Source organism: Apium graveolens, chromosome 5 (assembly GCF_009905375.1).
Source record: "Apium graveolens cultivar Ventura chromosome 5, ASM990537v1, whole genome shotgun sequence".
Lineage (NCBI taxonomy): Eukaryota > Viridiplantae > Streptophyta > Magnoliopsida > Apiales > Apiaceae > Apium > Apium graveolens.
The window spans coordinates 5,648,733-5,663,194 of NC_133651.1; the positions used below are offsets into that span (position 1 = coordinate 5,648,733).

A 14,462-nucleotide genomic window follows, 5' to 3' on the forward strand; every position below is an offset into this window, starting at 1 on the left:
CTAGAAATGAGTCATCTTCCGGAATTTTTGAAAAAAGAGACACGTCTTTTTGCTAGACTTAGGATATATGACTACATGTGTATTGTTTCTCAAAATCTCGAAAATAACTAAGACAAAGTAGGTGATTTTCGTAACCTAACAAGAGATCTATCAATCGTTAACCATCCGTAAACCGTAAGGACGAAATTTATAAAAAGGGTAAGGAATTTTGGGGCATCAGGTCTTTTATTGGATTTTGACGTGAGTGAAAGGGGTGAAATTACATGGCTCACTCAACAATAATTATCATAATAATCGACCTAATAATATCGCATAAAGTAGACACTAATCTACACTCCTACTACTCATATGCTAAGAGCAGTGAATGATGTTTAGGGTCAAACCCGGGCAATGACCAATGATGATTATTATGTCCTTAGAATCTACTTTACAAACACATACTACCATAATTCATTTTGTAGTAAGTGCATTCAGAATATAAGTATCGCCTTTTAGTGTCGGTCACTTCCAAAAGTAAAAACAGAGAACCAATATCTCATTTTCTCATTCACTCAGATTCTTCGTTTTATGTTTGAGTACCCGAGTTATACATTCGACACTTGAACATCAATACTTGAATTTGAATAATTAATTTGGGCCAAAAATATATATTTTTTATAATATTATCGAATTCAATAATTGGACACGTGTTCATGTCAGATACTTATGGTCGAATCCGAGTAAGGCAAATGTTTCTATTTCACAGCGTTGTGAGCAGTTCCTATGAGCTGCATCATGGAAGCATCTTCACGTTTATCAGAATCATCTTCAAAAGCTTTACACATTTTTGTTTCCTTTAGTTCCTTTCGATTAACGGTATTTATTTTTAGGCATTCAATATTTTTTGGAGTGGCAGAAGAAAGCTGTAAGCCTGTAACGCACCGAAATTTAATAAAATTATAGTGGGGGCAGTGGAATTAATTTGGTCGAGATTAGCGAAGCATTGGATTAATACTAAACTACTGGGGTTGTACAGGATAAAATATACAGTACTACTACAAACAAACATTATGGTACCCGTATCGATTTTTGTTAACATGTGCCCATGTTCACACAATAGGCGTGAAAATTTATAAGTTTAAGTCATTTTAATTGTTTCATTATTTTTAATAGTGATGAATCTATCTGTATACACAAAAAAATATCAATCAAAATGATCTAAATTTATAAATTTTCCCACTAATTGTGTATTCATGGGCATCTGATAGAAAAACCGTTGATGTATATAAAAAATTCAATGTGTGATCGACATCTGGCTTATTGAACAAAGCTAAGCAATGCTCTGTAACTGCATGTGCTATGAAGTAAATTAGTAATTGATAAAAAAGATTAGGAGTAAATTAATGAGAGAATCTAATACTAATTGCCTCCCTAAACATTGAAATTTGCATTATATCCCGTGCATAACAAGACATGACTTGATACAAGAACACTCCCTTCTGTGCAATTCCATCTATCATTTTATTATTCAGTCTTTCGGTGCTTTAGGCGTTTTTCTTCTTGCTATTCACATGCAGTGCGTCCTTGGTAATTAGTATTCCTTAGTATTGAATCTCAGAATTATTGTATACTTGTAACCACGAAAAAATGCGTAAGAAAATAAAAACTGGTGTCCTATTGATATTATCAAAATACTACTCCATCCGTCCCACCTATTTGTATACATATGGGAATAACCCGAAGGTTAAAAATTGTAATTTAATGAAAAAAAATAAGAAAATAAGTAAAATGATGAGATCGATTAATATTTAATATATAAAGTGAAAATAGTGGAATAAAGTAGTGAATGTAAGTGGATAGCAGTTAATTTAATATTATAAAATTTTACTATTTTTGGAATGTATAGAATTGAGAGCATTGTTGTTACGGCGCTCGATTAGTCGCGACTAGTCGACTAGTCTGTTTCAGAAATTTGACTGAAGAGCTCGATTTGCGAATTATCGACTAGTCGGTTAACTTGGTCGACTAGTCGGACAACTTATCGACTAGTCGGTCGACTGGGTCGTCTAGTCGGTCGACTAGTGCAAAATCCAATCAAAAATAAAAATGAAAAACACATAAAAAATTTCTAAAAACCTTCTTAACATCAACAAAAATCAACATGTTAATTTCAGCTTATATATCTTTATGTTGGCGTGTTTATGTATATATAAATGATTAAAATGGAATATATATGACTACACTTAGTATATTTGTTTATATATATGTATAGTCAACTTATCTATGTGAGTATGCAAAAGGGAAAAAAATGTATATTTGTGTTTAACATATCTATTTTGTGATTGATATATATTATAGATTATAGTACGAGAATGTTCTAATTTTATTGTGGAAAACCACGTATATAAGATATATATCATTATATATTATTTGTTTAATTAATTATTATTAATTTGTTGACTAGTCTACAACTATTCGACTGGTCGATAAGCTGGACCTCCACCGACTCGACTTATCGACTTGACAACCATGATTGAGAGATATGTTCTAAAAAAAATTATATAAAATTGAATAAAACACATAGAGTAACGAACTTACGGAAGTGGACAAGGATTAATATTCTTTCTAAACATGTTTATTTCCAAATTTTTTTTAACAACTTTTAGGACCCTAACGGTTTCCGAATATATTTAGTGTCACGAATATATATAGTGTCATCCATAAATTTATAAGGTACTACTACCTTGTTGTTCGCACTAAGGTGCTGGCGTGGTGGATAGGCAAGTCTATTAGTACAGTAAGCAGTACGCTAATGATCTTTGACTAATTACCACCACAACTCCGTGACGTTTCTCCAAGCAAAGTGTAGGTTACATTTGACTCGGTTTTAATACTTTTGCTTATAAGATCCTTTGATCTTTGGCGTCCAAGTTACATCTATTAGGCCTTTCTTTTGTTTTTAAAATTGGGGGATAAGATTGATCTTTTCTTGAAAAAATGACAAAAATAGCCGATTTTTGAAAAAATTTAATAAAAATAGTCATTCTGAAAAAAGTGGTCAATTTTGGCCGATTGAATACTCCACTGTCAGTTGGGTATCCCAATTTGTATAAGATACTCCACTGGTAGTTGGATATTTCATATATGGAATACTCCACTGTCAGTTGAGTATCTTATATAAAGTGGATACTCCACTGGGTATCCCATCGGCCAAAGTTGGCCGACTTTTCAGAAATTGGTTATTTTTGTCAATTTTGTGTAAAAATAGGCTAAATTTGTCCTTCAGCTCTTTTCTTGCTGCTTTTTGCATACATAATTTTAATTGTCAAACTTCTAAATTTTATGAATTTCAAAGATGAAAACATACTTATTACACATTAGGCTACCTTCCGGTGAAGAGTTCCTTTTCTCAGCTAATTTCTCCCCGTTCAAAGTCGCCTCGAAAGTATTTTTCTTGTACAAACTACGATTAGCTGAAAAAAAAATCAACAATAATGTCAATCTCGTGTACAAACTACAATTAGCCTAAAAAAAATTCAACAATCACGTCATGAAGTACGCCGTTAAACTCAAATAAATTCAGAGTAACCACAAATTATCAGCTCAAGTTAAATAAATCACTCGGAAGTTCTGGAGCTTTAGACAAAAAGGTAACAGAATGGCATCATAATATTAGAAAATTTTTATCATGATCTTTTTATTACAGTATCACAACAGAATTATACTTGTAACAACGATGACAATACACATATATACCTTTATCAACTCTTTCTTGTTGACAGAGAAAATAGATTAACGCTTTCGCCTTCCTACAAATCTTGCAGGACTGAATTTTTCAAGATTAACAATAGTGGCATGACCATCTAGTACAAGTTCAGCAACCGCAGCCCCAGTAGCCGGACCATTAAGAATACCCCAACAATTATGCCCCGTTGCCACATAGCATCCTTTCACCCCTGGAATTTCACCAATGACCGGCGCACTGTCATCTGTACATGGCAAGAAACAAGCCTGCTCTGCTTTCACCGTAGCTTCCCCTTCCCCCAAATGACTTGATACATTCTTCGCGACCTTTTTAAGGACTTCAATTGAATCTGGGTTTGGCAACACCTCTTCAGGATCATCTGGGACTTCAGCCTCAGCCGACATCCCACATATGTATACCTCCCCTGTCATTATTATTTAATCAATTAAACTCAAAACTATGGTTTTCAAGAATAATTCGAGTGAAAATAATCACAATACTTAAAAATTGGTATCCAAAAAAATTGGCTGATAAATGTTAATGATCTACGCCACTCCATTAACAAAAATATACTCTGCATCAACAGATACCAATCGTCTCACTATAATTGCTTTTTACGGGATCGGCGCATAAACAAATAATCGACCGTAGCCTTCACAGCAATCAGTTTTAAATCACAATTAAAAGCAAACTCCTACAGCAGTTTGTCCTACTTTGCAGATACATATACAGTTACTATGTACAATGGAAAGGCTAATACGCATGATCGTATAACTTCAAGGGATTTCCAGCATTAAGTAACTGGGTTTTTAACTTCAGTAATTATAATATTCTAAGAACAAGTTTACAAGCAATCACTTCCCCCCTTCCCTCAAATATCTGCTAGCTAAAATAATTACTCCGTCGCCTCCCAAATCAGAAGGATATTTAAATTTTCATTCCAAATTGAAAAATCATTGATGAATCTCTCGTGGAAGGAATTCTCATTTATAATTGTTATAGATGTACCCTTGTGTCATGAGCTTTCTCTAATATATAATCGTCAGCATGAAAATTATATATGACCCTCTCCATTCTAAAATACAGGTCTTCGTTAAAAACAAATTTTTTGATGAAACAAGTGAATTGTAACTGATAACAAAAATAAAGATGTTGACTTGCAAAATTCAGCTAAACATGAAGTGATGAAGTATAAACATAACATACGCGAATAAGGAAAATGTGATTTGTTTTTGTTTTTGTTTTTGCGAAGGTGAAGTGTCTTTAAAATATCAAATTCGACCTACAAGGCAGGTCGATATCCAAAAGCAACAAACTGGCCAGCCTCCAGCTACGAAAGTTCCAAAAGCAAGAAATTTTTATTTATAAAAAACACGCCAAGTTGTTATCCAAATTCTCCTCAAAGCGCAAACTGACTATCCCTCCAGGATCAAATTATATTACACAGCCTAACATCCCACACACACGCGCAATCAAAAAGCTTAAACTAAGCAGCAACTTTTGGCATATGTGACTGGCAAAAACCCTTAGGCACACCCCTTTCAGTCCTAGCCATCCAGACCCTCCAACAAAGAAACCATAAAAGAATCCAAGTACAACAACAAAACCAAACAAGAGAGAACAAACAGGGCCCTCAAACAAAAAGAAACAACATTGCCCTCAACATTAAAAAGAAAATCAAACAAATTAAATATAGAATACTTAATCACACACATCATACAATCGTCGGTCAGCAAAAACAAGGTTGAAATTGAACAAATATTAGTGTCTAAGTTTATGGAATTACTCCTATACGAGGATATGTAATATTTTATTAATGAGAGACTATAATTGATTTATTGAATTGAGATGATTTCTCTGTTGTTAGTTGTTATGGTTTACAATCCTAACGAATTATTCTCTTTCACGGTTGAGAAATGCGATTGACAAATTCTAAAGGTAGTGTTTCTTTGGTGATTTCATCACTTTAGGTTCCTTTCTTTGTCTTAAAATAACTTGATTTTGTAAAATATTTCTTTGTAGTATAATTTCAGGAAAATATGTTCTGTTCATTTTGCTAGTATGAAAAATGTGGGAAATTATTCATGTTGAAATTTTTTCCTCTTCTAAACACGGGAAATTATTTTTCAGAAATTCAAAAAAAAATTTAAAGGAAATTTCCAGCTTTGGAATTTTATTTTATTTTATTATTTTTTTTTGCTAAGCGCCTCTGGAATTTAATTTACTAAAAATAGCAAACACATGAAAAAATATATTTCCCTATGATAAAAGAAATGTCGAAGGATCCGGAAAATATTTTTAAGTAAACAAATGGAGCTTATTGGTCGGGAATTTTATGCGGTTAATACACATAATAAAAAAAAATAACACCTATGGTATACGTAAAATAACTGTGATTAAAGGCAAAACCTGAACTTTGAGAGAGACCTCTGGATCATGGTTGTCACGACGCGAGGCGAGGCGAGTCGATGGACCTCCAGCTAGTCGACTAGTCGATTAGTCGTTTTTAGTCAACCAAAAAAATGTAACTGTAATTATATATAATATAACATATATGTATATTTTATATAATTTAGACTTCTAAAATTCCAAGTTTCTAACATCTACCAAAATATTGTATTTCAGATACTTGTATTTCATATCCAAGGATAAGAACTTGTCACAACTTACAAGTTACGACTTTGTTAATTATTACTCCCTCAATCCCACTGGATTGTTTACGTTACTTTTCGGCACGCTTTTCAATACTCGTTTATAGTATAGTTTCATATTTTTTTTAATTTTTTTTTTGAATGAAAGTTTTATGTTTAAACTTTTATTTTAAATTTTTTTTTTGAAAAAACATTATGAAACTATACATTATATAAGCCTCGAAATGCGTGCCGAATATTAATGTAAACATCCCAGTGGGACGGAGTATAACTTACAATTAAAACTTAAAGTATATACATGCATGATACATATATGTATATATACAATCATTTCGTATACATATACAACATAATATATATGTATAGTTATAAAATACCATATTATACTTATAATATCGTACATACATGTATATAATTATATATATAAATATATATATATACACACACACGTGTGTGAAAGAAGAAGAAAAAGAAGCTTATTGTGAATTAAGGTTAAAGAAGATCTGGAAAGCGGTAAAGCTCATAATATGTTAGGGCTGGGTCACACCGTTTCTCTTTTTAGATTAGAAATTAGGGTTGAATTCTCGGTTAAAATGGAGATGGATTTGAACAGGATTTGGGTCTTTAGAATAAACCGGTCATCGTCTTTAGAATAAACAAGTCGATGACCTGGAACGACTAGTCGGCCCTACTAGTCGCCCAGTCGACCAGTCAGTCGACTAGTCGCTCAAAATATCTGATTTTCTCTAGTCGACAAGTTCAGTCGACTTCTAAATCTCAACTGCTTGACTAGTCGAGCATCGTGACAACTATGATTTGGATTAAAAAGCTAAATTTTAAAAGTTAGACATGTTTAGATAAAAAAAATTCTATTTGTATTTTAAACGCCATTCAAGGATTGAAATTGTTTTATTAATTTATTCCGGAGGGCACGCAAGATTAAAGTCTAGTTTATCTCCTTGGTATAGGCTTGTCAACAGGTCGGATTTGGATCGAATTCGACTAAATTTACATCCATTAAAATTTGTTGAACCAGATTCGGATCGAATCACTTTCAGATTTTTAATAAAATAATCCATATACAATGCGTTAGGATTTTGTATTTCAGACCTGCCTATCCATTTAAATTTCTTGAGATTAATAATTAAATTTAATACGATTTAATAATAAAATAAATCTAAGCACAAAAAGCTGTAGTATAATCAAAGATGATGTAAAAAATTAAAAAAATTTGAAAATAAGTGAAAACTATAGATTTTAAAATTAATTAATTATGAAATAAACAAATTCAAATATAATTACGCAATCTGAGAAACATATGAAAATTAATTATATATCATAATTTCATAAATTAAAATAGAGAAATTTTGTGAATTGCAAATAAAACGCTATATATGCAAATAATTTCCGACACACATGATTCGCTCATTTGAATATGATAACATATGATGTATACAATAAATTATAATTTGATGAAATAATAGTTTGTGTAAAAATACAAACAAACAACTTTAAAAAAAAAGATAAAATATTGATAAGTAAATTAAACTGACACTCCTTCCGCTCCACCCAATTTTTTACATTGGGAAACGGAGGCTCGGCATGCATATTAAGGCTCTTATAGAATGTAGTCGCCAATTTTTTTTTAATCTTTTTTCTTCTAAATAAAAATATAATATTTAAATTTTTATTTTAAAAAAAATCTAAAAATAAATTATGAAACTATACTTTGTAGTAGCCTTAAAATGCGTGTTAGAGAAAGAAATAAGTGGGACAAAGGGAGTATATTATAGTAACAATTTTATTCATTTATAAAATTTTTAAATGTATAAGGTTGATAGTTCGAATCGGGTCTTTATCAGTGAAACATCATATCCATTTCTTAATGAATTGGATCCTTGTCGGATATGATTATTATCCAGATCGGTTTCATTTTTATACAATCCATATCCACTTTTTAAGTCTCGGGTCGGCCCTCCGGTCCATTCACAAGCCTTCCGTTGCATCTATCATATCTTCATTAAGTCACAATATACATTACTTAAAATGAACATATCTAATAAGGGTCCTAGTCAGGGACCGTTTATCCAACACACTACCACAGGGGCGTTGAATATATATTTTAAGGGCCCAAATTGAAGTGTTTTTTCCGATCCGCTATAATTTTCCGCGAATAGAAAGTTCTCCCTTCTGCGGAATTTTCGATTTTTTTGGTGAAATGAGTTTTAATGAAAGTTGGATCAGAAATAAAGGAATTTCATAATTTTGAAACACATTGCATGGACCAAGAGATGCAGCCTCTTGTGGAATAAGGTTAATGTAATTTCTTCTTCTTGGTCTCATATGCAGGGCTCGAGATTGAATAATGTGCTCAGAAAATGGCAACTCAAACTTAATCTCGAGTCGTGCTAAAAAATCCATGAGGCCAAAAAAAAGAAATTACATAAACTTTATTCTACAATAGATCTTAACATATATATATTCCCCTACCTTCCTGCTACATGTCTTGACTTGGTCTATGCGAATGTCAGCTACATGTCTTGACTTGGTCTACGCGAATGTGTTTCAACATTATGAAATTCACTTATTTCTGATCCAACTTTCATCAAAACTCATGATAAAAAAAATTAAGACATTTACACGGTAGTCAAAATAGAAGAAAATATACCTGTAGGACGAGGATACACTTCAGGGTCCATGGGCTTTCCACCACCCGCAGCATAGTAACTCAAAAAAAGCGCATGTGGAGTAATATCGTCACCTTCTTTAGGCTCCAAAACAATACTATGGGCCTTAAGCCCATAAACTCTAAACAACTCATTCAACATCACCAACTTGCTTGTCCACGGCCCAAGTGCCAACACCACCGCATCAGCCTCCACCACCCTCCCTCCCTCCAACTCTACCGCCGTAACAACACCTCCCTCCGCCACCACACTCTCCAACTTTCCGATCACCACCTCCACACCATGCTCAACCACAGCCCTTTCCAACAAAGTCCTCGTAAACATCTGTGGATGAACTTGGGCCGTAGTCTCAGTTGTCCCAATAGTCCTCACTTGCTTAACAGGCCCATTAACCCATCCCGGAACTCCTGGGCCAGGCCCAATAAGAGATTTGGATTCATAAACTGAAAGGCTGAGAGTAGTTAGAGCACGATAACCGTATGAGTTATAACCATCTAGCTCTTGTGCTAATGAACGGTGCAGATTGAAGCTAGCTCTAGCTAAGGAACCGAGGGGCCCACTATCACACCAATCGAGAGCTAAAAACCCGCCGGCTTTTCCGGAGGCGGCGCAGGCGATTGATGATTTTTCGATGAGTGTAACGGCGGCGCCTCTTTTTGAAAGATAGTAGGCGGCGCAAACTCCGATGACTCCGCCGCCGCAAACCACCACTTTTTTCGGTGGGGAGTTTGTTGGCTGAGGATTGTTGTTATCCATGGAAGAAGATGCTTGAATACGTATGACGGTTTTGATTGTGTTTTTTTTACTGACAAATAAGTTTGGTGGTATTGAGAAGTGTGCCGATGATGTCACCGACATTATTGAGGATTATTATCGTTGTTTGTGAAAGGATTGCTGCCGTTAAATGACACGTGTCCTGCTGTTTTTGTTTAACACCGCATTTTTTTGTTTGGGCTTTTTGTGATTTTTTTCTGTATGGGCTTTTTGGGTTTAGTGAATCGAAGCTTCATTGCCCGTTAAGAGATTGCCAAGTACGAAAAAATTCTGTACTCTGACTCCAGACAGGAGCAGGTCCAGTAATTTCCTAATTAATATCTTAGAAATATAATAAAATATAATATTTTAAGAATTTAAGATAATGTGTTTTACATAACTCCAATAACATTTTTTATATTTGCGTCTTATTGTTAAAATAATTATATATTTAATATTTAAATTATTTAACCGGAGGGAAGAGAAACAATGAGAAGAAAGTAAAATATAAAAAAAAGGAAGGAAACAGATCCTTTATAGATAAAAATGATAGTATAGGTCATCTAAAATGGTGAAGCACACAGAGGAATGTTCTATTATTCTGAGGCACTATTAAAAAATTATTAGAACATTTAATTATTTAAGATAGCTCAAAATTTAGTTTAGGATAATAATTTAAAGCACTCATGAACTTATTCTAGAAAAGGAGAAGTTTAAATATACTAAAGATGATGATGTAAAAGTGAATATATAAAAACAAATTATTGAAAATTGTGGGTTTTACTCTATTACAGTGAAATTCATTCCAAGTAATAGAGAGAGAGGCTCATGTTAATTGATATTTAGACATTTGGGGGTTGCACACGGCATGATTACCATTGCAGCAAAAAGTGTCGCCATAGGACCAGAAAACTCGAAAGTTTTGTTGCACAATAAATTAATAACACCACTTATGATTTTGTGTTTACTTCCTAAAATTTGTTTTATGAATTTACGTTGCCGGTAAGCTGTCAGTATAGTGTTTCAAATCAGAATTCCATAGATTGAATTTACATTTTTGAATTTACTACATTTTATGTTCAATTAAAGTTATACTTTTTCTTCTAACAAGGAAAAAAGTAATACTTTCTTAATACGTACTTAATACTTACAAGAGTATTTCTAAACGTCTCCTAATTCACTTCTAAATATAATATAAAAAATATTACTCTTAACAAATTAACAACCACTACATGACTCTTAAAATAGAAAGAAGAGTCTTTTGGATTTAAGAGTCACTAGCAGCCTTATTGGAGCTCTATTTTTTTTTTCTTAAGAGCTTATTTAGAAACTATATTGGAAATGACTCTAAGTAATTCAATCAAAGGAATATTTTTCTTAATACTTATAAATACGGAATACCTACGTGCTCGTCTGAAATTGAATGAAATGCTAATTTTTATATATTAGATATTTATTTGATCATGCACTTTACTACTATAGTACTGAGAGGTCTAGGTATTGACCCAGGTTAAAAATTTAAATAAACATAAAAAAAAAACTTGAATTAGTTGAAAGTGCTGGTGCACGGATTGCATTTCTTTAATGTTAAATACTAAACAAGTTTTAATATTTGGGTAGGAGTTTAAAAAAGCGACCGGCTGCTGCATACATAATTGAAGTAGCTCTATAACGAATGTTTAAGGATTTAATTTTCCTACTCGTTACTGACATTAGAGTTCGCCCTCTGTATATTCACTTGCTTTCCACTCCTTCCGTCATTTTCATTTGTTATCAAAAGAATTGAACACGGAAATTAAGAAATATGTATAAAATAGTTAAAAAGAAAAAAAAAGTGGGTGAAGTGGTGATACTCATTGATTTTTAATGTATAAAAGGGAGATAGTGAAAGTAAAATTAGTGTGAAAAGGAAAAAAAAGTGAGAAAGTGGAGGGACCCATTGACTATTTTTGGTAAGTTTTGAAATGTAAAGAAATGGATGAGACATCCCAAAAATGAAAGTGTAAAGAAATAAAAAAGACAGAGGGAGTACTAGTTAATTATCTCTGCTAAAGATAATTGTTTATTACTACTTCCTTCATCCCATTTTACTTGTCACGTTTGACTTTGACCCAATCAAATTGACTAAAGTTTGACCGAAGTTTATTAATATTTTATAATTGAGCAAAATAAAAAAATTACATTAATCTACTTTAATATGTAATTGTTAGTTTTTTGAAATAATATAAGAATAATGTTTAATTTTTAGTCAAAAATTGGTCAATTTGATTTCTATAAAAGGAAATGTGATAATTAAAATAAGATGGAGGGAGTATTGAGTATAGGATACATGAAAGTTAATCCAAGTTGAGACCTAGTAATATGCATTGTTGTAAAAATCGGTAATCGATACTAATCGGTTTAGGTACCGATTAGGGATCAATCGATAAATCGGGGATTAATCGGAACAAAAATCGGATATATTTAAATATTTTAATAATATTTAATATATTTACCTTATTTATAATGAAATATATAATTCAAAATTAATTTATAAATATTAATCGGATTTCAAAAAATAGATCGGCCAACTACTTTTTAAAGATTAATCGGGAATTTTTTTAAAAATCGGGGATTTTTGGTAATATGTTGAAATCAATTCTGGCCTATATCGAAATTAATTCATGTGTGCGGTTGGAGGAAGTTGATAAAATAATGCAACAGGTAACTTCTTTAAAATTTTGGGTCAGGGTGAGTAGCATTTTCAAAGATATATGATGTAAACTCTACAGCATAGTTAAAGCTAAATTGAAGAGAAGCATATTATCAAAGATATATGAACAAATATTAGTCAATCGAAACTAAAAATTGGTGTATTTGCATCATAAATGTGTAGGTTGCAGAGCTTAAGCTGCAGAGTGTGTACTTGGCTGTATAAAAAGTCCAGCCTTATTATATCTTGTAGATTGAAATTTTTTTGGTGTAAACAATGTACAATGTACAATAGGTGCTCCATTAACACCCTATTGCCCAGGACCAGACAAGGAGCCTCAAACTGTAGTTTGCATTCTTGCAAGATGATTAAACTTTCTTGAATAAAAAATCCATAACTACATCTATTATATTTCCATATAATTCATCTACGACTATGTTGACGCCGACAAAAAACGGTACAATTTGATTAATCCAAACCCGGTCCGAATTCAAAGAAAACTTGACAGTTTCGGATTTGAATTTTTTTGAATTCTTGTTTAAATTTAATTTTTGTTAAACCCGTTTTGACCGGACCGATTACCGCCGGCTAACTATAAGTCAGGTTTATGTCATCTATCCTTTCATTATCATCTCTCTCTGTCCTGCATTATTAAATCATTTGAAAATACCCTCTATTTTCACAATAAGGCCCGCCTTAATCCCTAATTCCTGATATTCTTTTGACTTATATAACACTTAATCCAGTAGCCTAATTAGTGCCTCGAAGATAATTTGATATCTAGGTCACTTTAAATGTTAAAGTTAAAGTAGATATCTACAATAATAGTAATATATATGTGTCAACTTGACAAATGCATGTTTAACTTTTGTTAAATCTGATTATTAGTTCCTAAACTACTACATAATATTAAACTGAGGGGCAACACCGGGAGCAAAGCTATAATTAATGATTATAAAACTAAAAGATTCCCTAATTATACTTGCCATTTGAGACAGTTAATTGATAAGACCTGGATTGGATTAGCTTAGGAAAAGTAGAAGCTGGATGCCTTAAACTGATGTGACAAATCAAGATTAGAAGCTATTAATAACAATAACCCGGAACCTAACAACAAGGAAACATGGGCTCCACCGCAAATTTGCAATTGGCAACCTTATTCATGCCATGTTTCTTTTTTTGCCTTTAAAATACAGAAATAGTCTCTATATCCCAACTAATTCTTTACGTTTGGTTTGAGTTAAGAAATGTATATTAAGTAGCGAAAAAGAGAAAGAAAAGTGGGTAAATTGGTGGGACCCGTTGAATTTTTAATATATAAAAGGGAGATAGGAAGTAAAAATAGTGTGAAAAGTAAGGAAAAAGAGAGAAAATAAATTTAGACCGGATAAGGCGTGTGAATATTACAAGTCAAGTAATTTAAAATTCTAGTTCAACTCAATAACTTATTTGATCCCGACTTAATTATTACGAAACTGAATTCGAAATCAAAATTTAAATATAAAAAATTGGATGAGACATTCCAAATAAAATGTAAATAAATAATCGGGATAGAGTGAATAATTAGTTTTGGACGTCCATTGCAAATTAGGCGTGGTGCGTGCTTCTTTTTCAACAAAATATTCTTGTCAGTTTCCATATCTCAAGCAGCCACATTGAAGAATAGGCTGGCCTCTTCTGTTGGCTTTACATATCAATCAATTGGCTTAGCCACTTTATCAAAACTAATTGCTTCGATTATTTTTTAGGGTTTTGGTTATTATTAATTTAATTAAAGTTAAGTCATTTTGTTTTACTTTCCAATTTTGAATATTTTTTAAAGAAAAATGATAGAAATTCATAAATAGTCCGGGAAAAAATTTAAAATATAATTTATGTCATGTGAATGGATGTCAGTGAAAGTAAAAATATATTAGTTAACTTCCTGATTTTTTTTATTTATATTTGAAAAGAAA

General features: G+C 32.2%; 1 protein-coding gene across 1 annotated transcript; it reads right to left on the reverse strand.

Moving 5' to 3' along the window:
• Window positions 1-2,909: 2,909 nt before the first annotated feature.
• LOC141662084 (D-amino-acid oxidase) lies at window positions 2,910-10,059 on the reverse strand. The gene is made up of 3 exons (XM_074469137.1): window positions 9,044-10,059; window positions 3,736-4,148; window positions 2,910-3,452 (listed from the first exon to the last, which is right to left on the reverse strand). Exons 1-2 carry the CDS (start codon window positions 9,918-9,920, stop codon window positions 3,772-3,774), a joined length of 1,254 nt encoding a protein of 417 aa, XP_074325238.1. The 5' UTR covers window positions 9,921-10,059; the 3' UTR covers window positions 2,910-3,452; window positions 3,736-3,771.
• Between the last annotated feature and the right edge of the window lie 4,403 nt (window positions 10,060-14,462).